The sequence below is a fragment of the Babylonia areolata genome, chromosome 23 (genome assembly GCF_041734735.1).
Source record: "Babylonia areolata isolate BAREFJ2019XMU chromosome 23, ASM4173473v1, whole genome shotgun sequence".
Lineage (NCBI taxonomy): Eukaryota > Metazoa > Mollusca > Gastropoda > Neogastropoda > Buccinidae > Babylonia > Babylonia areolata.
The window spans coordinates 11,873,149-11,899,018 of record NC_134898.1 but is presented as its reverse complement, the minus strand read 5'-3'; the positions used below and the strand labels follow the sequence as shown (position 1 = coordinate 11,899,018).

Genomic DNA, 25,870 nt, shown 5'->3' with positions numbered 1-25,870 from the left:
TGAACAGCCTGATCTTTGTGCGAGTCGACACCACCTTGGAGCTCCAGATGTTCTTCAGCTGCAAGTACGCTGCCCTCGCCTTGCCAATTCTTGCTCTGACGTCTGCGTCTGTGCCGCCCTGCGTGTTGATGATGCTACCCAGGTACGTGAATGCCTCCACTTCTTCCAGCTCATTCCCGTTTAGTGTGACTGGGTCCTCACTCGCTGCGTTGATCTTGAGAATCTTGGTTTTGCCTTCATGGATCTTGAGGCCAACTTGTAATGAGGTGGCTGCTAGTTCTGTGTCCGACTCAGGACAAATTTCCCTTTCCCATGCCTCTTCCTTGTCTTCAGTTTTTCCAGTTTTAGAGTTATGCATGCGTGTGAATGACTGGTGCGAAAGCACTTTGATTTGTCTCTGCACAAGATTCAGCGCAATGTAAATATAATAATTATAATTATTATTATTAATTGTGACATTGCCTCTTCAGTGTATCAGTCTGTTATGGATAACTTCTAACAAAATCCTTGTACAGGTTGGCTTAACTGTCTTAATATTGGTCATTGTTTTGTCTAATAATAAATCATAGTCACATAAGCTCGTGATTCTACACCATAAATACATTCACTAAAATGCTGTACTTTGCCTTTGGTCCAATGCTCATCTGGACAGCATCAGCTTTAAAAACCTTTGGTCCAATGCTCATCTGGACAGCATCAGCTTTAAAAACCTTTGGTCCAATGCTCATCTGGACAGCATCAGCTTTAAAAACCTTTGGTCCAATGCTCATCTGGACAGCATCAGCTTTAAAAACCTATTAAAAAAAATTTTTAATAAAAAATAAAAAAACAACAACAAAGGACAGAGCATTGTCAATTTCCCTGCATGACAGGGGAGGTTACTGATGCACAGTACACGATGAAGACGATCCATGAGGAGATAACTTCTTACAGTATAGTGGTTTTGCCGACGGCATTATTGCAACAACAACAGCAAAATCTGTACTTGCGCTTCTCTGAAATTCTTGCTACAATTGACCGAGTCGACACAAACTATCGGACATCTTCCACTTCCACTTTGTCTGGAAGGCTGTTGGACAAACTGACAAACATTCGGTCACATGACCGAGACAGCCGCACATAATTAATGCTTCACTGGAAATTCAAACTTGTCAATTTCTATGCACGACAGGGGAGGTTACTGATGTACAATTAATGCTTCAGTGGGAATTCAAACTGAGTCGAACATTTACTGCCGCGCTGTTTGTTTTCAATTATTTGTTGTACGTATCTCATTTGAGTTCCTCCATGGCAGGAATATTTCAAAGAAAGGAAATGTAATTGTGCAGAGTGGTTGAAATAAGCATGGAATGCGTCTCTGCTTTTTCCTTTTCTTTTTCTGTAAGCATGCAAGAGGTTTAAAAAAGAAGAAAACACCATCGAAATTCAGGTGGTGTTTTGCTGGTTAGAGCTCCATGTTGCTCTTTGCAAACACTCAGGTTTTTCGTAGCCTTTCAGTGTCCATGCTGAGGATTTTAAACGCAATGGCACTTTAAGAATACGAGGAAACCTGACAATATATTCAACAAAGCTAAACGTAAAAATCAGCCATTCTTTGGAAGGGATGATCCCTCATGTAATATAAAAATGACATCAAATGTTTGATTTATTTTGTGTTTTAGCGCTCACTTTGACACACGCACACAATCGTGCATATATGTATATGTGTGAATATATATATGTGCATGTGTATGTAGTGTGTTTATCTCAGAATCGTGTATTGTACTTTCAATCAAGATGGGTGCAAATCTGTTGTATGTAACTCTCTGGATCCGCGTGAATGTGATTTGTGTGTGTGTGTGTGTGCGAAGGATCTGTGCAGGGTGTGCCGGATTGAATGAGACATCTTCTCTTCTGTTTCGGGGACCTGTGATATCCATTTGCTGTTCATACACGTGCAAATACTTTTGATAATGTCATACTTCTTTTCGTTATCGAAGTATGTGCTGATACTAGTTTGTACCACTTCACTAATGATGGTTCCTTTTACTAAATTGTCTCAGTGTTTTTGGTTTTTGTCTTGTACGTCTATTTTTGAAACGGGCTTTAAGAAACAAAGAGGAAACGTAAAGAATGGGCTGGTAGAAAAGGTAACAGAGAGAGAGTGTTTGTGTGTGTGTGTGTGTGTGTTTGCGCACGCACTAGCACGGGCGCGAGCGTGCGCGTGTGTGTATGTAGTAGACTACTTCTTGGTTTAACATCTATCCACTTTCTTCATTTCAAACACAAAATGGGGAAGGGGGAATGAGAAAAGAGAAGAGGGGCGGAAATAAGAGAGCAAACAATGAAGTGCATTATCAGAAGTACCTCAACCATAAGTAATCACCTATGAGACTATCTGATACAGAAATTCATTTAAAAAAATGTTTTACAAGACAGGATGTGATCAACGTCCAGTTTATGTCCGAAGGTACGCACAGTTGTTTGAGTATTTTGTCTCAAATGCGTCAGTTTTCCATCAGTATAATTTGAAGTTGTGACATTTTCCTGTCAGCCGGAGAACACTTTGAATTCGTCACTGTTAAAACTCATGTTGTTCAAGTTTCTGTAGAATATTTTGTGACTGTGTTGGGAGGGGACACAGGTGGTGCGCGCGTACATGTGTGTGCGTGTATGTGGCGTGTGTGTGTGTGTGTGTGTGCGTGTATGTGGCGTGTGTGTGTGTGTGTGTGCGTGTGAGGAGGGCGTGGAAAGTGTGACTGGAGGCGTTTTTTTATACACTACTTTGTGTTGTGAATTTATTTGTGGTATATTCGCATGGTGATTACAGACTTTAAAAAATAAACTATCCTGATTTGTGTTTGCTTAAAGAAGCACAACAAAGACTATCAAATTCAAATACAGAATGTTCAAACAAGTCAGGAAACACATGGAATAAGAGAGAGGTACATTATATGGCCAATATTAGAATGTGTGACATAATTGAAGGAGCCCGAAAGAGAACACTTCTTCTTTTTTCTTTTCTTTTTTTTCTTAATTTTTTCAGAAAAGCATTTTTGATTCCATTGAAGAAAAGGAAAGTCACTGGTGCGCAGTACACGAGACGCATGCGTGACAATTTAGTTCCACCGAGATCCCATGTACATCATGCACTTAGCGCACGTAAAAGAATCCACGACAACAAAAGGGTTGTTCCTGGCAAAATTCTGTAGAAAAAGCCACTTCGATAGGAAAAACAAATTTAAAAAAACTGCATGCAGGAAAAAATACAAAACAAAAAAAAATGGGTGGCGCTGTAGTGTAGCGACGCGCTCTACCCGGGGAGAGCAGCCCGAATTTCACACAGAGAAATCTGTTGTGATAAAATGAGAAAAAGAGAAATACAAATACAAAACAAAAATGTCATTCAGACAATCTGTTTTACATAGTTATTTCGCGTTCAGATCCTGTCTTACAATTTCAAATTATCTCCAAAGAAATGTGCACATGATCTTATGAGTTCTGAACTGGACAAAGAAATGCTGTAACTAAACATCGGATAAAAAAAAAACTGGCGCCTTCTAGACTAAACACACACTCACGAAAGCGCGCGCACACACATACACACATACTACAATCGTCATCGGACATAAACTGAACATTTATCACGTTGATCACTGCGAGTGTAATACCGAGACAGTTGAATCAGGCAGCAAGGTAAAAGTGACTCAGAACAGACTGATGTACGGACGATCAATTGTCACAATTTGTTCATGATCTGCCAGGAAAATATCAACAAAGGTTATTATGAAAGATAGACATCATTATTGAATACATTAACACGTACACATGTACATTAGAAATGGATACTGCAACCTGAATCTGAATGACACATGGATACAGGCACCAAGCACTGTGATAAAGATGTTCCCGCCACACACACATGTTCGCACACGCACCTTGTCTGGAACTGCAATGCACAACATGGGGACAAAGGATACCATGAACGAGAGATAAATAGATAGGTGAGAGAGACAGACAGACAGACAGACAGCTAAAACACGATTTAAAACCGACCACATTCCATCATTTCTTTTTTGTATCAGGGATCATGTCCCTGCCACAAATTTGGTGAGGATAAATGCTGGGGCGAATGCCATGTCGGTACACTCATGACTCAAGAATGCACTACAATGACTTTGCATTGTTTACCCCACAGCAAAGCCCATTACAATGCTCTTCAAACCCAGAGTGTTTGCAAAGTGCGATATGGATCAATAAACAGCAACACACCATCTGAATTCCAGTGGTGTTTTTTTTTTTTTCTTTGAACCGTTTGTTAGCATACAGGAAAAGAAAGGGAAACCGCAGAAGTGGTCCAATTTCATTGAACATCATTCGGCACAATCATATTTCCATTCTTCCAAATATGTTTTGGCTTAACAAAAACAAAAAAAACAACAAAAAAAAAGGAAGCAAATATAATATTCTAACGTAAACAGTACTGCAGTAAATGTTTGACTGACGTTGGTTTCCAAGTGATGCATTCATTCTGGATGTCTGTCTCGGTCATGTGACCGAATGTTTGTCGGTTTGTCTCATGACCTTCCGGACAAAAAAATTTGAAGATGTCCGACAGTTTGCGTCAGACTCGGTCATGTTTTGCAAGCATTTCACAGAAGCGCAAACACGTAATGTTGTTTACAATTATTCTGTCGGCAAAGCCATTAGCCCGGCACGCGTGTCTCAAGCCATGCTTCTGTAAGAGTTATCTCCTTTTGGATCGCCGTTCCTTCATACAATGCATCAGTAACCTGCCCTGTCGGTCAGAAATATTGACAATGTTTTGGTGGTGGTGGTGTGTGTGCTTCTTTGTCATTGTTTTATGGGTTGGTTCTTGTTCTTGTTGTTGTTGTTGTTCTTGTTGTTGTTCTTGTTGTTGTTGTTTTTCAAGCCGATGCTCTCCGTGTGAGAGTATAGTCCAACGCAAAGTAAATCTTTTATGAAATAGATTCAGGATTGTGGAGTGTTGGCGTAATGGTAACGCGTCCGCCTAGGAAGCGTGTCAGTCTCAGTGCACTGGTTCGAATCCCACAGTCGCCAAAATTTTCTTCCCCTCCACTAGACCTTGAGAGATAGTCCGGACGCTAGTCATTCGGATGAGACAATAAATCGAGGTCCCGCGTGCAGCATGCACTGGGCGCACGTAAAAGAACCCACGGCAACAAACGAGTTGATACTGGCAAAATTATGTAGAAAAATCCATATCGATAGGAAAACAAATAAAATTGCAGGTAGAAAAAAAATTATTAAAAGGGGAGGCACTTTCAGAGTAGTAACGCGCTCTCCGTGGAGAGAGCAGCCCGAATTTCACACAGAGAAATCTGTTGTGAAAAAAGAGTAATACAATGCTTTTTTTAAACTAATGATATACAGAAACACACACACACACACACACACACACACACACACACACACACACACACACACACACACACACACATGTGGTGGATCATCTTCAGGTTTTTGAGCAGACCGCAGGTAAACTGTGGTATAGGCGCAATAGCGTGTCCCGGGTTCGAATCTCGGTGACGGCGCCTGGTGTGTAAAGGGTGGAGATTTTTCCGACCTCCCAGGTCAACATATGTGCAGACCTGCTAGTGCCTGAAACCCCTTCGTGTGTATACGCACGCAGAAGATCAAATAGGCACGTTAAAGATCCTGTAATCCATGTCAGCGTGCGGTAGGTTATGGAAACAAGAACATACCCAGCATGCACACCCCCGAAAACGGGGTATGGCTGCCTACATGGTGGGATAAATAAACAAAACCGGTCATACACGTAAAGTGTTACATGTCTGTCTGGGTGTGTGTGTGTGTGTGTGTGTGTGTGTGTGTGTGTGCGTGCCTGAAATCTGATTGAATGACACAGGAAACAAATGATGAGCGCCCAGCGGCAGCCGTCAGTCGGCTCTGCCCAGGTAGGCAGCCTATTGTTCAAATGACTCCGTGTTTGTAAAACGCTTAGAGCTTGGTCTCCGACCGAGGGTAGGCGCTGTATAAATATCCATTCAATCAATCAAAGCCACAAAAAAAGAATGGAAAGAATGGGGTTCTCTGTCTCTCCCCCACCTCTCTCTCTCTCTCTCTCTCTCTCTCTATATATATATATATATATATATATATATATATATATATATATATGTCTGATGTTTCCGTAATTGTACTCTTTGATTCATCCATGTGTCCATTATTATCTATTTGATTTGCTCAGTGTCATTTATTTATTCACACTTATTTCATTTATTATATTGTGCGTATGTATGTGTATGCGTGTGTGAGGGCATGGTGTAAAGAAGCTTCCAGCTTATCCATTCTATCCTCAATAAAACATTTTTGTCATTGTCATTTGAATCTCAGTCTGTGTGTGTCTATATATGTGTGTGTGTGTGTGTGTGTGTGTGTGTGTAAGAGGGAGAGCACTACGTATGTAACATCAGTTTACCGTCGCGCATACCTCTGTAAGAAGTTATCTCCTTTTGAATCTTCAGTGTTTTTAATCATGTTCTTTGTTTTCAATGACAGTCTACTGTCTTCCTGACAAAGACATTCCAAATGAAGGAAAATCTATAAAGTCACACGCAGTTACCATCTTCGGTGAAGGTCGCCCCAGTTTGTTTTTTCTTTATAAAGGGATGTCCTGACCCGCAAAATACGAAACACCAGAGAAATATCAATGCATTGCTATCGTATTGTGTGCACTGTATGGATGTATGGACGCTCAGGATTATGGTAATATCTTTGTGCTTTCCTTGTTGATGATGTTGTTATATTAGGTGATCACGTTGGTTAAAGTACTGTTTGGTTCAGTGATATGATGCAGCTTTTTTTCGTTGTTTACACCCTTGTTAACGAAATGGGCTTTCATAGGTACTTGGAAACTATCAATAATCTTCTGAGTTGTTTCTTTTATTTGAGTTCGTATTGTTGATGAACTCATAATTTTTGGAAAGGAAAATGCGAAACGCTTTTCCGAATTAAAAATGGAAGTTTTTTGTTGTTTTAACCCTTTTACCGCCAGTCAATTTAGAGTACAAAATTCCCTTGTGGTACAAACACAGAAAAGACAGTGGCTAAGAATAGCTGGGGATTCCCCCTGCAATGTCTAGAAAATAATTATGGCCTATCCTACCACCGAACATTAAGAGCAGTAGGTTCATGGATAACAGACTAATGATCTGGTCACCTTTCAGTGACATGGGTCCTCTACCTAGCCTGTGCATAAATGCGAGCTTGGCGGTGAAAGGGTTAATATACATTCTTGATTCAATGCGGGCGGAGGAGGGGGAAGGGGATGCTTGAAAATACTCGAACAGTGCCCAAATGATTCCGGGTGTTTGTAAAGTGCTTAGAGCTTGGTCTCTGACCGAGGATAGGCGCTATGTAAGTATCTATGTCATCATCATCATCAAACGTTTTATCAGTGAATTGTTCACAAGAGTCATGTCCCTTCTCTAATTGTTTACGCTTCGATGAAAGATCGAGAAACCAGTCCGAGAAGCGCTTGGGCATAGCCGGGATGGAATGGGTTAACTTTTCTTCTTTTTTTTAAAAGCGGTCTGCAGGCCAGCAATGTCCATGGATTAAACTTGTGTGGCAGATTCCTGCGGAACAGCCAGGAGGCGGCAGACTCAGAGAAAGGACCTACAGGTGGGAAGCCGACCTGGGCAAGACCTGGGGCAAACTTTCGGATCGACGCCCGTGACGTCATGGCACGAGCCAAGGGCAGAGCATTCACCAGTGTTCCGGGTGACGAGGGTAAGAACGTTATGTCTTTGTCTGTCTGTCTCTCTCTCTCTCTCTCTCTCTCTCTCTCTCTCTCTCTCTCTCTCTCTCATCCCATCATCGCCACCACACCGCTCCCCTCACACACATGCACGCTTTCCCCCCCAAAGAGCCCTTTCAACCAAAGGTGTCTGTCCTTCTTCAGATGTATCTTTTCCCTGACATTTTGTTTCCCGAGACATCTTTTCCACAGATACACCAGTCCAGTCCCCCAGGACATCGTTCACCTCCAAGACTCCCCCCCGCACCCCGCTGCCCCCACCGACCCCCACCCCCACCACCCCACCCCCACCCTGATGCATTTTTTCCCAATGGACATCGTTTCCCGTAAGACTCTTTTTCCCTAAAGACATCGTTTCCCTCAAGACCTCCAGCAGACATCTTTCCCCAGAAGCATCTGTCCCTTAAGACATTTTTCTCCCAAGACTGTTTTTCACCCAAAGACCCATTTTCCGCATAAAACCCGCCCATTCCCTTTCTCTGGGGCTTGTATAAAACTTGGAACGAGCTCCATCTTTCGCTTCGTTAAGGTCCTGCATTGAGCGTGTTCTGTTCAAATCTGGCCTTAAAACGACGGGCGCAATAGCCGAATGGTTAAAGCGTTGGACTTTCAATCTGAGGGTCCCGGGTTCGAATTATCGGTGGCGCCTGGTAGGTAAAGGGTGGAGATTTTTCCGATCTCCCAGGTCAACACATGTGCAGACCTGTTTGTGCCTGAACCCCCCTCGTGTGTATACGCACGCAGAAGATCAAATACGCACGTTAAAGATCCTGTAATCCATGTCAGCGTTCGGTGGGTTATGGAAACAGGAACATACCCAGCATGCACACCCCCGAAAACGGAGTATGGCTGCCTACATGGCGGGGTAAATAAACAAAACGGTCATACACGTAAAATGTTAAATGTTACAAGTTTGAGTGTGTAGGTGTGCGTGCCTGACATCTGATTGAATGACACAGGAAAATAATGATGAGCGCCCAATGGCAGCCGTCAGTCGGCTCTACCCAGGTAGGCAGCCTGTTGTGTAAATGACCCAGTGTTTGTAAAGCGCTTAGAGCTTGGTCTCTGACCGAGGATAGGCACTATATAAGTATCCTTATCAATCAATAATACTTCCCTTTTGTCTAACATTATCATCATCATCATCATCAACAGCATAGCCAACAACATCATCATTATCAATAATGATAGTCCTCATCGTTATCATCATGATCATCAACATCATCAACAACACCAACATTATCACTAGTATCTATCATCATCATCAACATGATGATGATCGTGATTATGATGATCATCGTGATCATAAAGACGAGGATTATTATTATTATTATTATTATTATTATTATTATTATTATTATTGTTGTTGTTGTTGTTGTTGTTGTGTTTTTATAACGCGTTCACCAAGGAAGCGAGACAATCTGAGCGCACGAGTTCGAATCCCACAGTCGCCAGTATCACCCCTCTCCACCTCCACTAGGTCTTGAGTGGTGGTCTGGACGGTAGTCATTCGGATGAGACGATAAATCGAGGTTCCGTGTGGAGCATGCATTTAGCGGACGTAAAAGTACCCACGGCAACAAAAGGGTTGTCCCTGATATTACAACAACAACAACAAAAAAGTATAAAAATCCACTTCGATTTGGAAAACAAATAGAATTGTAGGCATAAAAAAAATACCAACACAAAAACAAAAAAACAAATGGTGGTTCTCTCAGTGCAGCGACGCGCTCTTCCTGGGAAAGAGCAGGTCGTGTTTCACACAGAGAAATCTGTAATGACCCCCCCCCCCACCACCACCACCACCAAAGAGTAATGTGATACAATACAATGCAATGCAATGCGATACGATACGATAAAATGCAATACAATGCAATGCGATGCATTGCGGTTATTAACATATGCAATGCAATGCAATGCAATATGATACAATGCAATGCAATGCAATTCTTATCATATGCAATGCAATACAACACAATTATTATCATATGCAATTCAGTACAACACAATTACTATCATATGCAATTCAATACAATGCAGTACAACTCAATTATTATCATATGCAATACAACACAATGCAATACGCTACAATACAATTATCATATGCAATACAATACAATGCAATGCAATACACTGCAACACAATTATCATCATATGTAATACAATACAATACAATACAACACAATACAATACAACACAACACAACACAACACAATGCAACACAATATAACACAACACAACACAACACACAACACACAACCCACCACACCCACCACAACACAACACAACGCAACACAACACCACACCCACCACAACACAACACAACACAACACAACACAACACACAACCCACCACACCCACCACAACGCAACACAACACAACACAACACACAACCCACCACAACGCAACACAACACCACAACACAACGCAACGCAACGCAACGCAACACAACACAACACACAACCCACCACAACGCAACACAACACAACGCAACACAACACAACACAACACAACGCAACACGACACAACACAACACAACGCAACACAACACAACACAACACAACACGACACAACACACAACGCAACACAACACAACACAACGCAACACAACACAACACACAACGCAACACAACACAACGCAACACAACACAACGCAACGCAACACGACACAACACAACACAACGCAACACAACACACAACCCACCACAACGCAACACAACACAACACAACGCAACACAACACAACACACAACACGCAACACAACACAACGCAACACAACACAACACAACACGATCATCATCATCATCATCATCATCAAGGTGAAGAGGACAGCGAGGACACGGACAGCATGACGGGCAGCCAGGTACTGCTGGAGGTCAAGTCCTACTTCCACAACGGGGACGTGGTGGTTGGGGACCAGCGGGACAGCCTGAGGGGCAAGCAGGGCTGTCTGCACTCCAAGGTCAAACAGTGCATCAAGTTCGTCAAGTACAGGTAAGGTGGGGGGGGTGCGGGCGTGCGGACGGGGGGGGGGGGGGCGGGATTGTATAGGGTCTTCTGCTGGAGACTTCAGTGGTATATTCCGAACACGAGAACATGGTGTCAGGAGTGGGATTGCGCAACACTTATGATGTAATCAATAAACATACGTCACAGTGTGCGTGTGGGGTCGAGGGACGGGGGTGGGGGTGGAGGGGGAGGGATATAGGGGGTGGAGGGGAGTGAGGTGGCTGGTAAGAATGATGATGATGACAGCCTTAGTTAGTAAAAAGACAAGCAGCGGCTGGCTGTGTGTGTGTGTGCGCGCGCGCGCGCGTGTGTGTGTGTGTGTGTGTGTGTGTGTGTGTGTTGCTCGCCAGGGTTCAAATTCGACGTACATGTTCGTGTGTGTGTGTGTGTGTGTGTGTGTGCGTGTGTGTGTGTGTGTGTGTGTGTGTGTGTGTGTGTGTGTGTGTGCAGGATTGCATGCGTGAACGGTGTGTCATATGCTACCATGAGCACATGGGCGCGAGCTCACTCTTTCGTTTCGTCAATTCTCAGCACCCAGCTCTCTGAAGGATGACCTTAAAACCTACCTCTTTTCAAACCCGTCATTCTCCCTTCCGGGAGCGTGTCGATACTCCCCCATGTCAATGCTCCCCCATGTCAATACTCCCCCATGTCAATATTCCCCCATGTCAATACTCCCCCATGTCGATACTCCCTGATACTCCCCGCGTGTCGATACTCCCCCGTGTCAATACTCCCCCATGTCAATACTCCCTGATACTCCCCCCGTGTCGATACTCCCCCATGTCAATACTCCCCCATGTCAATGTTCCCCCATGTCAGTACTCCCCCATGTCAATACTCCCCCATGTCAATGTTCCCCCATGTCAATACTCCCTGATACTCCACCCGTGTCGATACTCCCCCATGTCAATACTCCCCCATGTCAATACTCCCTGATACTCCCCCCGTGTCGATACTCCCCCGTGTCGATACTCCCCCGTGTCGATACTCCCTGATGCTCCCCCGTGTCGATACTCCCTGATAATCCCCCTTGTCAATACTCCCCCCATGTCAATACTCCCTGATACTCCCCCCATGTCGATACTCCCTGGTACTCCCCCGTGTCGATACTCCCCCGTGTCGATACTCCCTGATAATCCCCCGTGTCGATACTCCCCAGTGTCGATACTCCCTGATATTTCCCCGTGTCGATACTCCCTGATACTCCCCCGTGTCGATACTCCCTGATATTTCCCCGTGTCGATACTCCCAGATACTCCCCCATGTCGATACTTCCTGGTACTCCCCCGTGTCGATACTCCCTGGTACTCCCCCGTGTCGATACTCCCCGTGTCGATACTCCCTGGTACTCCCCCGTGTCGATACTCCCCCGTGTCGATACTCCCCCGGCTCGTTAATCCCTCTCAAAAAGATCCCCAAACAAGCAAATACACATGTATGTATACAGTTGTGACTGATAATGCGTGTCGGGGAGTGTGTCGATACTCCCCCGTGTCGATAAATCCCCCGCACATGTGTGTGTGTGTGTGTGTGTGTGTGTGTGTGTGTGTGTGTGTGTGTGTGTGTTAGATAGTTATAATTGGTGAAATTTTGCTTTAAAAAATAGATTAGAATATAACATCCTTAGAACGAAATGCTAATGATAACTGTAAGCGAACTTGTACTAATCGAGAAAGATTTGAATCGGTATGATTAAGCTTTAATAAGCAATATAATTTAATGTGATTAGCAACATATAAACAGGGGAAAAGGATATTAATTGATTGTATGATTTATTTAAGGCATATGGTTTTGAGGGGTGGGGGTATTGCGTCAGTGTTTGCATTGCTTGCTCATGTTTTCGATTCTTTTTATTGATTGTTTTCACACACACACACACACACACACACACACACACACACACACACACACACACACACATACCAAGAGAGGGGTGAGGGAGGCATGGAGATAGATTTATATTTATTTGTTTATGTGTGTGCTTCTTCTTTTTAAGCCACTGATGATTAGATATGTTCAGTTCCGTACATGATAAGACGATATCATACAGACTGAATATTGGCACAAAGGGTAGTGAAGGTGGATGTTTCCCCGCTGTTAATCAAAGGGCAGTAATTTCCATCCGAACCCATTGGCGTCTTTACCCAAACCACATGATCATTTGATTTCTCCGCTTCACATGCATTTTGACACGATGGTAAAGCAGTGTTTGCTAGTGAGTATACACGCTTAGAGCAGCTGAGTAAGTTTAGTGATGTATCACACATTATCTTTTTGTTATGTAACGTCTTATGTTAGTATGCAAATTATGCAAGATTATTTTTTAATGGTGAAAAACCAAGAACATATGGTAGTCATGCCCCATCAAATTATGCAAGAACATTGTATCAAATGAATATAGGGCTTTAGTATTAATGGTAAACCAGTAAAAGCTTGGAAAATGAAAAGAATTGAAATAAGGAAATTTGTTTAGTGTATACACCAGGACATTATGGGTATTTTAGTTTGGTAGGGTGGCATTGTAGCGGAACCCTGATGGCAAAAATTAGCTTTGAGTTAGGGCGATCTCTGCGGGTCTTTCTTCCTTTCTTTTTTTTTATGTGAAAAGTTCTGCTAGGTCAGACGGCAGGGGACAGGCAGTTGGTGGTGAGTAGAATAGGGGTTGGTAAGACTGGAGGGGGACACAGGGTACATAATGGAAGGGGGGGTGGGGGGGAGGAAGATAGAGGACGGGGGTACATAGTGTAAGGGAGGAAAGGAGGGAGGGATTCACACCCATTCTTTCTACTCCATTCTTCAAAGGAAAATATGTCGATTTTTCTTATTTGGTGGGGGAGCCTCTGCAGGTGATCACGTCAAATACAGAGTAACTGTAGGGAGACGGATAGGAGGGGATCACACTCAATAATTCTACTCCTCCATTCTTCAGAGGAAAGTGTGGTTTCTTTGTAAAGCGTCTGCAAGTGATTGTGTCAAATGGAGGGTTACTGCATGGGGTAGGAGGTCGAGCAATGGAGGGGGGTAGTCAGACTGAGGGTAATGGGAGTAGGAGGGTGTGCACTGGGGACAGTAGGAAGGGGGAGTTGGGGTGATAGGAGAGTAGGACTGGGCTGGGAAATGGAAAGATACGAGAGTAGGACAGGGGGTGGATGGGGGTAGAAGGGAGGGTAGGATGGGGTGGGGGGGGGATGAGAGAGTAGGACAGGGGGAGACGAAGGAGGGATATTAGGACAGGGGGGAGATGGTGGGAGTGAGAGTAGGACAGGCAGGAGATGGGGAAAGGTAAAGTAGAACAGGGAGAGTGGCGGAGGGAGAGTAGGACAGGGAGCGGGGGGAGGGGGCATGGGAGAGTAGGACTGGTCCGGGTAATGGGGGAGTGGGGTGGGGCGGAGGGAGAGTATCTGTATACTGAGTCGTGATGAGAGCACAGGAAGTCCGTGTAATACGGCCCGTGTAACTACAACTACAATACAAGGCAGTTTGCAAGCCCACACACTATAGCGGGCCCTAACACACGTCGCGCACTGCTGCTCAGCTCTTAAGGCGGACGGTTGTAAGAAGAGAACACATTAACACATTGATCATTCCACAACACAGCAAGCAGAAAGCATTATCAGTCACAACTGTATTCATACATGTGTATTTGCTTGTTTTTTTTAAATCTTTTTAAGAGGGATTAACGACTCAGGGGAGTATCGACACGGGGGAGTATCGACACGGGGAAGTATTGACATGGGGGATTATCGGGCTGACCCCCTCCCTCCCTCCCTCCCTTTCCCCCCTCCCCTCTACCCCTCCCTCTTTCCGGTCTACAGTGTTTTGGGTTAGCTTTTCGTTGTTGTTGTTTGTTTGTTTGTTTGTTTTTTTTACGTATATTTATAAGGTTTGTCTTTTACTATCCCCCTGAATCTGTTTTGCCTGTGTGTGGAATCGCTTGGACTTGTCTCTCTGCACAAGAATCGGCGCTTTATATAGATATGCCTACAGTTAGTATTATTGTTATTAGAGTTAGTAGTAGTAGTAGTAGTAGTAGTTGTTGTTGCTGCTGCTGCTGTAGTGGTAGTAGTAGTATCATTATTGTTATTATCAATATCCATAACGTGTACCTGTAAGTGTTTGTCATGTATGTGTGTGCGTGTGTACCCGGGCAACAACATTCTCCGTGCAACGCACACACACTTCACTCCCACTTCTCCCCCCCCCCCCCCCCTCACCCCACCTCCCCCCCTTCCCTCTTCCCTCTTCCTTCTCCTACAGGGAGAAGTTGGCCCGCACCACCAGCGTGGAGCGCCCCCTGAAGGCCGAGAACGGCCGTTACCGCCCCTTCTCCACCACCACCATCCGCACCCCGCGCACCTCGGCCACCCACTCCTCGCCGGGGCCCCGCCACCCGGACCCCACCTCGGTGGAGATCTACAAGGAGTACATCGACACCATCGCCCTCCAGACCCGCCTCGTCTCCGCCGCCGACAAGCGCCGGAAGCCGCGCCCGGCCGTCAGTGGCGTGCCCCGCAACAACACGGCGGCGTCCAGTTACCAGGACTCCGTTTTGCAGTCCGTCTCCGACTCCAACCGCCCCGCCACCTCCTGCAACGCCAGCCTCGTGGAGAAGGCGTCCAGGGGGCCGGATGGTGCCCACCAGACACATCCACCACCGCCGCCGCCACCAGCCGGCACTACCGCCGCCGCCGGGGGTGAGAAAGATCCCGACCGGGGTCGGGAGCAGCAGCAGATCGGGGGTCCGGACCCTCGCGGGGTTCACCACGCCTTGGACATCATCCGCCTGTCCCCGAAAGCCCAGCCCCCGAGGTCTTCCAGGACGGCCCGCGGGGCAGGTGGGAGGTCCACGTATCGGGGGGAGGAGGGTGGGGAGGGGGCTGCGGAGGGCGGGGGGAAAGCTGGGGCGGAGGAGGGTGAGGAGGGCAAGGCCAAGACCCACGCCATCATCCTTCCCAACGTGTCCAAGTCCGCCACCACGTCCGTCTGCAGTTTCATGGAGGAGTCCGTCAACGCTGCTGAGTCCTGAGGGGTTCTTGCCTGTCTGAAACCTCCTCGTGTCAGTAGGTAGAAAAAAATCGTAAGTAACTATTTCCTTTTTTGAATTTTTTATCCATATATTCTCGTGAAAAGTGATTTCACAGGATAAGTATACTTCTGTAACAGAACGAAACTGTTATCTTTCGGATGGACTGTGCATGTGGACATACGTAAACGATTCACGTGCTGTCAGTACATCTCCATTCAAGGGACTCAAGGCTGAAACCACCTTGCTCAGGTTTACAAGCAAAGCTGCAGAACCGTACAGTTCCAGTTTGATCTGACAGTGGTGATAGATAATAAGGCAGGGGCCAAATGGACTGAACCTTAGAGTGAGCCTTTGCAGACTTGGGAGTGAGCAGAATGGAGGTGCTGCACTGTTGAAAAGAACTGTCAACACAATGTGATTGTCAGGTCGCTGAAATAGATACAGTATGACACAGACATGTTTTCAACGCCGCTGTCAATTTGTATTGCACGATTGACAGAATGATTTTCGTTTCTTTCTTTTTTTCTCCCTGCCAACAGTTCTGTGTGATAATGTATATATTCACATTAATATTATTCACATTACTTGATGGTGAAAATAGAGCTTGTGTGTTGCCTTCATCAGTCCTCCCACACACCGCTTCACATCTGTCTTTCAGTGCCACTGCTTGAGTATTATTTTGATACAACCCCTTTATTATAAGACGGTCTATTGCGCACGCTTTGTATGCCTGCCTGTCTGTTTGTCTGTGTTTGACTGTTTGTCTGTCATCAAACGCTGTGCACGCCAACGTTTCGAAAACAATCAATCTCAAATTCATGACCCTAACCAGACCCGTTCCTTAACTGAGATTTCGTTTTGAACGGTGTATCCGCGTCGACAGTTCAGAAACAACGTTGTCATTTGCGCTTAGGGAGAATTTCAGAAGTTATGGAGATCAGATCAGATCATATCTGTGTGTATGTGTGTGTGTGTGTGTGTGTGTGTAACTTGGCCAATTTTTATTTTGGGTGGTTTCTGGGCAGTGTAGCCTGTTCAAAAGCGTTCTCTTCTCATCCCAAACCACACACACACACATGCACACGCACACATAAACTACAGCCAGGTTCATCTGTTGCAGCCCCAGTGCCTGCAGTCCACGGGGAATTGAAAAATAAAACGAGATTTGTAGTTCTTCCCTATAGAAGGGCGCCGCTAAAGAACTGATCACAAATACAAAATCGCATCAACACAGTGACGTGAGCTGTGAAGTAAGTGACCGATCACCACGTCGGCACGTACTGACTAACCCCGACGACTGGCACGCACACTCAACCGTAATTCTGGGGTCAGTGGTGCCCTTTTCTATGGTCCAAGTATCGATGTTTGGCTATGGATAAGCTTGGCCTAAATGATACAGAACCCAAACAATGGTTTGTGATGTGCTTTCAGAAAACCCGTGTTGTGAAAAGATGTGTTTTGGTGGTGTGATAGACTTGTTATACAATACTAAGGTTATTTGTTTTGAAAGGAACGAACACAAGGCAATTCATTTCGTTGTAAACAGTGCTTCTTTTAAGGCCACTGAAGCTTGTTGTTGTTGTCGTCGTTGTTGTCGTTGTTTGCTTTATTGTGCATTTGAAACACTTTTTGTCGATTTGATATCTACCTGGCTTTTTGTTTTCGTGTCATTTCTGCACGTTTGTTTGCCATATCAGTGAAGGGAATATCACTTACTTAAATGCACATCATTTCATCCAACACAAATATGCAACCTGAACATGAACGTGAAATACATGAACTGTAAATGGAAGGTGATAAACGATTTCAAGGGTTCTTGTACAGCATCTTGATAATGATGCATGGAAACAGGAAACGGTCTGTATGAGTGTGATGAGCCTTTGAAGTGTAATTAACATGTTCAACATTTTTGTTTGCTTTCGCTTCATGCACTTAAATCCATGATAACTGTTTCAGTTACTATATCAGTTCATCAACATTTGTCCAAATTTCGTATTATTACAAATACTTTTCCAAGTAAGAATTTCGTTAGAGTTAAATGTTGTGTGATAATCATGAGTATTCAGGTTTCTGTCTTCGTCGGAATGTATGCACAATTTCACAGCTGTTGTTTGGAACTACTTTTGAGTCAGGATAACTGGAAATTAAAATGGTAAGGATAAAATCACCAGCCAGAAACACACAGAGGCATACTTGTTTTAATTAATGAGGAAAGGAAGGTGATATGAAAATGAGTTGCAAAAATAGTTTGTTTTTCATGTTAAAAAAATAATGCTGAACTGATTTTTTTTTCTTGTTTGCTTGCCTCTCGATTTGGTGATATGTCAACACAAAAAACCCAAACATATATATATATATATAATAAGTAAATAAATAATAAAAAATCACATTTTGTTCTGAAGGACACATTTTACCAATGCTTATGTTGGGCACAGGCAGCTGCTTTGAAACAGTGCTGATAATTATGAGCTGTGTTTGTTTGTTTTTTTATAGTACTGTTCTGTAATAGAATTATACTGTATAATGCTGCATTTACTTTTAGGGGATATGTCATTTTGTCATGTGACTAGATATTATGTGTTTGTTTTATTTGCATAATTGTATCTTGTTCAGCCATTGTTTTTGATTTAAACAAAATCGTTGCCTTTTTTTTTTTTTCATGTGAAAGCATTTATCTGATAACAATCATCATTTTCGAAACAATTACAGTACAGTCATAAACAAGATGTATACTTCAGTATGCACACAAAAAGGCTAATGCTACCACGTGATATTAAAAACTGCACCTTTTCCCCAACTGGGAGGTGTTTTTACGATTGCTTCTGTTCATGAGAAGAATGCATGTGTGTGTGTGTGCTGGTGTGTGTGTGTGTGTGTGTGCCAGTGTGTGTGTGTGTGTGTGTGTGAGTGCGCACACACACATGTGCATTTCCGAGAGAAAAAGTAAAACGAGTATGGCTGCCTACATGGTGGGGTAAAAACGGTCAGACACGTAAAAGCCTACTAATGTACATATGAGTGAACAAATGAGTTGCAGCCCATGAACGAAAAAGAAGAAGAATACTAACTCATATGTATGTCTCCTATTCAGCTATGGATGCAGGGTGCCACCAGACAGGAAGCATGGTGTTTGTTTCCAGTTCCTAAGCATGGGTGGACGTGATTCCTATTCAACACGAAAGTCTTGTTTCCTGTTCACATTATGGGCGGATTGTTTTCCACAAAAAAGGGCAGCACCAGTTTCTTGTCTTGTTTTATGTCCTTTAAAACTGAGCCTTTCTGTTCTGTTTTACATCCTTTAAAGTTGAGCTCTTCTATGTATGTCCATAATTAACAAAAACCTCAATAAGGGAGATCTCCCACGGACAGAATATTTTATACTTGCTTTTGAAGACTTAAAACTTATATTTACTTTCATTGTCTACCCCAACCATTACAAATGCCATTATTTTGAAATAAATGCTATGGCATTGACTCAAACACATGGGAAACTCTGGACTCTTATCACTCAATACTTGTTTTTGAAAACTTTAAACTTTTATATTTACTTTCAATGTCTACCCAAACTATTCCAAATGCCATTACTTTGAAATAAGTGCTGTGGCACTGACCCAAACGCACAAGAAACTCTAGACTCGGATCACTCAGCTTGGCATAGCCAGGTCCGGTCTGGTGTTGCCGCCTATGAGTAGCAGAAGACTGACAATGCCATTCTGAAACACCAACAACACAAGGCACTAAAACCACCTACACCAGGACAGCACCAGCTACACCCCTGTCCTCAGTGCCACAGATACCTCAGAGCCCAGAATGGACTTAACAATCATCTATGGATCCACCCAGTGTGAGACTCATGCTCATCTTCACTTGCAAAAAAGAAGCAACAACAACTTTGAAATAAACTATGACTGCATTATGAAGGTTGACAATCAAAATTCCACTGAGTCACTGCTTGCACAGACTGAAGGTTACTTTCTGCGAAGTCTGCCACTAAACGTTTGTCTACATAAAATCTTTCAGTCTAGCACTAACCTACCTTAAGCAAACATGCTGTTCAAAGACACAAGACAGATGAACAACTATGATAGTTACTGAGGAACAAACACAGAAAAACTCTCAAAAGTCTAGGTTTCCTCTTATACGGATGTACTTCTCAGGAGCTGTGGTAGTGCACATTGTCTTCATACTTTCTGTCCTAATATCAATGCAAAAGGCTCACTAATCTTCAAAATGTTTTTATTTAAAGATAAATCATGGAACACGATATACAAGTGGGATTGATATTTCTGTAAGCAAAGGTTTGTCACAAGAAAACCACACACATCTGAACAGAATTCAGTTAGGCCAATATCATTTCTTGCTTCAATCAAAATGACATCTCTCTTCATGACAAAAACATCTTGAAAACTCTTGTGAACGTCTTTCATGTATACATTTCTATTTTCATAATTTTCAGGACGCAAGAGCTTCAACAGAAAATAAATCACATAATAAAAGAACTACAAAATCACGCAAATACACACAGAAATCACATAGTATATACTGTTTATTAAACCGTAGATTTTGGAAAAAGTGCATCAATATGGAAGATGAATGATCATACACAAGGATGACTGAGAGGCAAGCATAACAGCTATAATCATTACGTTCCATTTGTCTCTCACAGATATATTTACATGCTTGTTTTAGAATGCTTTTTTATTTCTCATGTCTGCTATGCATGTGCTGTGAACAAAAAATTTCCAGTTTAAACACTTTTTTAATGGACAATAAAGTACTTGAATCTTGAAAGGGAAATACCCTGTTCCTTTGTGTGCACAACAGCACTTTGATATCTAATTTTGAATGAACCCACCTTTCTTTTCTTTTCTTTTTTTGATGAACTCTTCACTTCTGGTTTCTTTGGCAACAATTGTAGAAATTTCAGATAATTAATTTGTATATGTAACAATGCATACTAGTAATTTCAAATAAAATGTGAACAATCACTGCTTTATCATGCATGAATTATAACAATGGAAACTGAACAAGCAAAAATAGCAACAAAAGCACTTTTCTCAAAGAATTCACAAACTCAGACGTGTACTTTACAAAGATCTGGACTTACACTAAGGAGAATCTGAAAACAGTTCTTTAAATCTTAAACCAAACCATGCAGGATATCTCTTTTTTTGTTATTAAACACAGATATGCTTCCAACTTGATTCTGCGCTACCTTTTTCCAGGGGGCAATTCACTCCTGACCAGTTCAGTTCATAAAATTTTGTTCTAAAACATTTTTTTGTTCTGAATGATAATGTTTAGCACTGCTGTAGCCACACGTGTAACATTATAATACATGAATTAGCCAGTTATGACTTGAATTAAGTTGGGGGGGTTTCCCAAAACAAATATGACAAAGAAGCAATTCATCTAAAATCTAATTATCTTTGTGTCATGCAGGGTTCATGTGTAATTTTTTTATTGCAAAATCTTGTAACTTTTTCTTCTAAATCTTTATATATTATATATATATATATATGTATCTTTTTTTTTCTTCTTTTTTTTTAACAATAAAAACAAGACCAATTTTGTTTTAGTGATCACACTAGGAACCTGCGTGAAATGCCCAGTACTTTGAGTGTTGACTTATCCCCCTTAATTTAATTGTCTGCAAGATCAGAAGATGGAAACGGCAATTTCAGTAGAAAAGACCGCTTCAGGATTTTTAAAAAAAAATCATTATTTTATTTTCAAATCTAAATTCATCTGGGGTATTCCTCTGCTGTGTTTTTTTTGTTTTGTTTTTTAATCACTGCCAGTAACTTTTTTGTTTTGTTTGTTTGTAAGTAAAGAGAGCAAGAATCAAATTCAAAATGTTGACAAACATGGGTCATTCTTTTAAGAATTTTAAGAACTTTATAAAACAAATCTTTTGTTCGTTTCTTTTTCTTTACTATTTCTTAAAACCTCGTAAACCATGTCTAGTGTACAACTGTTCCCCATCAGACACTTCAAATTCACAGAAACTGCCTGGAGCAGCACTATTATAGGCCTACAAGCGACAACACTTTGTGTATTTGCCAGGCAATTCGAACCCACATCAGGACTGTCCTGGGCAATTTGTGTGAACATCAAATGTCCCTGGGCAGTCTGAACATCATATCAAATACGCCAGGAGGCAGATCTAGTGTGGTGGGGAGTGGGGGCAAGTGGGGACACTTCCAGTACCGTTTCTTCGCTGCAGACTGGTTAACCAGAGACACTGAGGAAAAGGTGAGAAATCATACAATAGTAAATTACGTAATATCAAAGCAAAAAACATTATTCTACACACAACACACTTGATCTAATGTTCCATTATTGCTATTGTGAAAATCAATGTTTTGTTGACCAATGAAAAGAAAAGGAAAAAAAAAAAAGAATCACATCTAACACCACACCTTCCTGACAAAATTATGTACAATCTCAAAAATGCAAACAAAAATAAGCAAAACAAACAAAAAGATTAACTCTTTCCATAAAATGATATGTTACACTGTGCAAAATCAATGGAAACCCTGATAAAAGTTTTACGTAATCAAGCAAAAATGCAAGCAAACCAAAGAACACTATTTACATTAATTAATCCCTGCTTTTTTCTTTCTTTCTTTCAAAACTTTGTGTATTCATTCACTTAAAGGGATTTCAATTAAAATAAAATTTCATGTAAATACAATACACATCTATTTTTGGTCCTATCATTTGGCACTGTTCCCTTTAACCTCTCGGAACACAACCACACACACCTTTCTTTCTAGTATACACGTGTAGCGTATACAGAGCAGGTCACACACTTTGACCATCTCCTTAAAACAAACTTAAAGTATCTCTCTCTGCCGCCCCCCCTTCTCCTCCCTCATAATTCATTCCTAAAGTTGTTTCCGATTGTAATTCATGTTCAATATTTTTTCAGACGTCACAGACAGTTTATGAAATATGCCTCTCTTCCTTTCTCAAATCATGCATAATCCATTCCTAAAGTTGTTTCTGACTGTAACTCACGTTCAATATTTTTTTCTGACACCACAGACAGTTTATGAAATATGCCTCTCTTCCTTTCTCATATTAGACACTTTTTTCCCCATGTACATGTACATTTTTGTCATTTTCTTTTGAACATATGACTCTCTCTCTCTGGTTTCCTTTTTCCTCACTCTAGCCCCTCTCTTCTCTATGTCTCCATTTTTCTGTCTTGTTTCTTGTGCTTTTTCTTTCTTGATTTTGAACCCCAGGGCTGGGCAGAAGGGAGCATTCTTGTTACTGTGCTTATCTCAAAACCCTGGAAAAATAAAGTCTAATTTTGTTCCGTTTCCCTCTGTGGGCCAGGCCAGTGCATCTGCCAGGTCACAGAGTTCAACAAGGCCAGTGAAGCGAGAGAAAAACTGGGTGTCCAGGGCTAGAAATTCACTGATGATTTTTACTTGATAAAAATTCTACTTGTCTTCCCAAATTTTTACTTGCCATCCCTAATATAGAGACAGATTAATGAAAGTAACTACCTGTACAGCCATGACAAGTCATTAGTTCTAGGTATTACAGAAAAAGAGGATGTAATTATTTCGTAACAAACAGATGCACAGGTCCCACAGATAATTTTCAGTCAGATCCATCATTTCCACACCAACACACTGTATTCATAAAATACACCTTGTCTCAGTGTAAGGGGAAAGAAGAAAGTGTGATTGAACTGCACTGAAGCTGACAGCTTAAGTCACCCACAGTCAGAAATTGTTTACCCAACAGACACGTGGAGAGAGTATTTCCACCTGTGCACTGCAAGTTTAGTTGTACCAGACAATCAGACAGAAGGGTATTTCAAGCCCTGGTACCTGTAACATTAGTATATACTATAGCTCTTTGAACTGTGGTGCACCTTGGCCATTTTCCTTGACAGTCTCTGAAAATCCTTTCAACAGCCTGAGGGAGAGTTGCAATGATAACACCGACATTCACAATGCCCAAATTCTGGGCCACAGGTGTAAAAACGTGACGGACAGGAATTTCTAGACTTTCACGCAAATCTGTGAATCCCATTCACACCACGTTACAAGTTTCAACGAAGTCACCAAACAGCACAGAAGTTGGAACAACAAGGAGGGACTGACAAGAATGGACGAACAGACAAATAACTGGGAAAAACAGAAAGACATTACGTCCAACCACCACTGCTTTCATCAGATGGCAAATTAATATCACATGTAAGTCCACAGGAAAGTTGCAACAGAATCCCCATGCAAGCATGGCCATGGTCAGAAGTATTTTGTTCTTCTATGTAGTAATATGTTAACTTGTACCACATGAACACCCCCCCCCCTTCTCCCCCCCACCCCCAAAAAAACAACAACATAAAACAGAATAAGTTCATACACTTAAAATTCTACATTACATGAAAACACTCAAAGCAATAGCTGCACACTACAACCAACATATAATGCTCAGTATCAAGAACATAACGCTCAACAATAAGAACTGCAACAGAAACAAAATGCTCAATAAAGTGAGAAAAGCAGATCTGTGACAACATCAACTGTCAGCATGTCATGAATAAAATTTCCATCACCCAAATTAATTTCTCTACCAGATTATGTCAATTTCCGTTTTATTTTTTTCTCTCAACTTCCAACAAGAAAAATAACTAATTATTCTCCAAAATAATCTCTCAAGTACCTATTTCAGCATTTGCATCAATAATTGGTCTGTGACTAAACAGAAAATGCATGAATTCTCTTTCACTTTTTTTTCCCCAAAAAAACTCTTAAATGCAACTAACTGACAACATTCTTTCACTCTCTCTCTCTCTCTTTCTATGCCTTTTTCTCTCTTTCCATCTCACAACAGGCTTGAAATAAAACTCATGCATGCTAACAAACCACCTCTTCGAAACAGGAATGCCAAAACCACCCTCAACACTTATCATTATCATCATATCCATCAAGCATCCCCAATCTCGTCCAGCAAAACCATCCTCAAATCTCATCACCATCTCCATCAACTTCATCACCAATCTTGTCCAAACAAAACCCTCCTCAATTCACGTCATCATCTCCATTGACCATCACCAATTTTGTCACATCTCCATTGACCATCACCAATTTTGTCAAACAAAACCGTCTTCAATTCTTATCATCTCTATCTAGCATCACAATTCTTGTCAACCCCCCCCCCCCCCCCCCCCCCCCCACCAAAAAAAACCATCCTCAAATCTCGTCATCATTTCCGTCAAGAATCGCCAATCTTGTCAAATCTCATCATCATCTCCGACAAGCATCACCAATCTTGTCTAACAAAACCATCCTCAATCCTCATCATCATCTCCAACAAGCATCACCAATCATGTCCAATAAAACCATCCTCAATCCTCATCATGATCTCTGACAAGCATCACCAATCTTGTCCAACAAAACCATCCTCAATCCTCATCATCATCTTCGACAAGCATCACCAATCTTGTCAAACAAAACCATCTTCAATTCTTATCATCTCCGTCTAGCATCACAATTCTTGTCAAACAAAAAAAACAAAAAACATCCTAAATTCTCGTCATCATCTCCATCAAGCATCACCAATCTGGTCAAACAAAACCATCCTCAAATCTGATCATCTCCATCAAGCATCACCAATCTGGTCAAACAAAACCATCCTCAAATCTGATCATCTCCATCAAGCATCACCAATTTTGTCGGTCAAATCCACTTCAGATGTTTTGGAGGTGATGCGTGCGACCTCGTCTCCATCCGAGTCGTAAGTGCCGTCGTCATCGGACTCGCAGAAGGACATGCGGGGGGAGGGGCGGAAGCCCCGGGCAGCGTACTGCTGCAGCTTGTTGCAACTGGCCAGCAGCAGGCCCAGGTAGGGAGGGGAGGGGCTCATGGGGCGAGAGATGTACTCTGGGTGGTACTGTACCCCCACATAGTACGGGTGGTCTGAAACAGAGAAAAAAGACATCATGATGGTGAGGTTCTACAAAAAAAAAAAAAAAAGAAGAAAAAAAAAGGAAAATAATTCTT

The 25,870-nt window shown here is 42.4% G+C and overlaps 2 protein-coding genes across 3 annotated transcripts in view; one reads left to right on the top strand and one right to left on the bottom strand.

Moving 5' to 3' along the window:
• Nucleotides 1-16,823, top strand: part of LOC143298235 (uncharacterized) — a 30,823-nt gene extending 14,000 nt beyond the window's left edge. The window contains exons 4-6 of the mRNA XM_076611040.1: nt 7,619-7,776; nt 10,624-10,798; nt 15,074-16,823. Of these exons, the coding sequence (XP_076467155.1) occupies nt 7,619-7,776; nt 10,624-10,798; nt 15,074-15,842 (1,102 nt within the window). The 3' untranslated portion in view covers nt 15,843-16,823. The remainder of the gene's footprint in view (nt 1-7,618; nt 7,777-10,623; nt 10,799-15,073) is intronic.
• A 4,732-nt stretch (nt 16,824-21,555) lies between these two features.
• The window catches only part of LOC143297586 (CTP synthase 1-like), a 29,286-nt gene continuing 24,971 nt past the window's right edge, over nt 21,556-25,870 (bottom strand). For both annotated transcript variants that reach the window (XM_076609993.1, XM_076609994.1), the window contains exon 16: nt 21,556-25,786. In XM_076609993.1, coding sequence (XP_076466108.1) covers nt 25,524-25,786 — 263 coding nt within the window. In that variant the 3' untranslated portion in view covers nt 21,556-25,523. The remainder of the gene's footprint in view (nt 25,787-25,870) is intronic.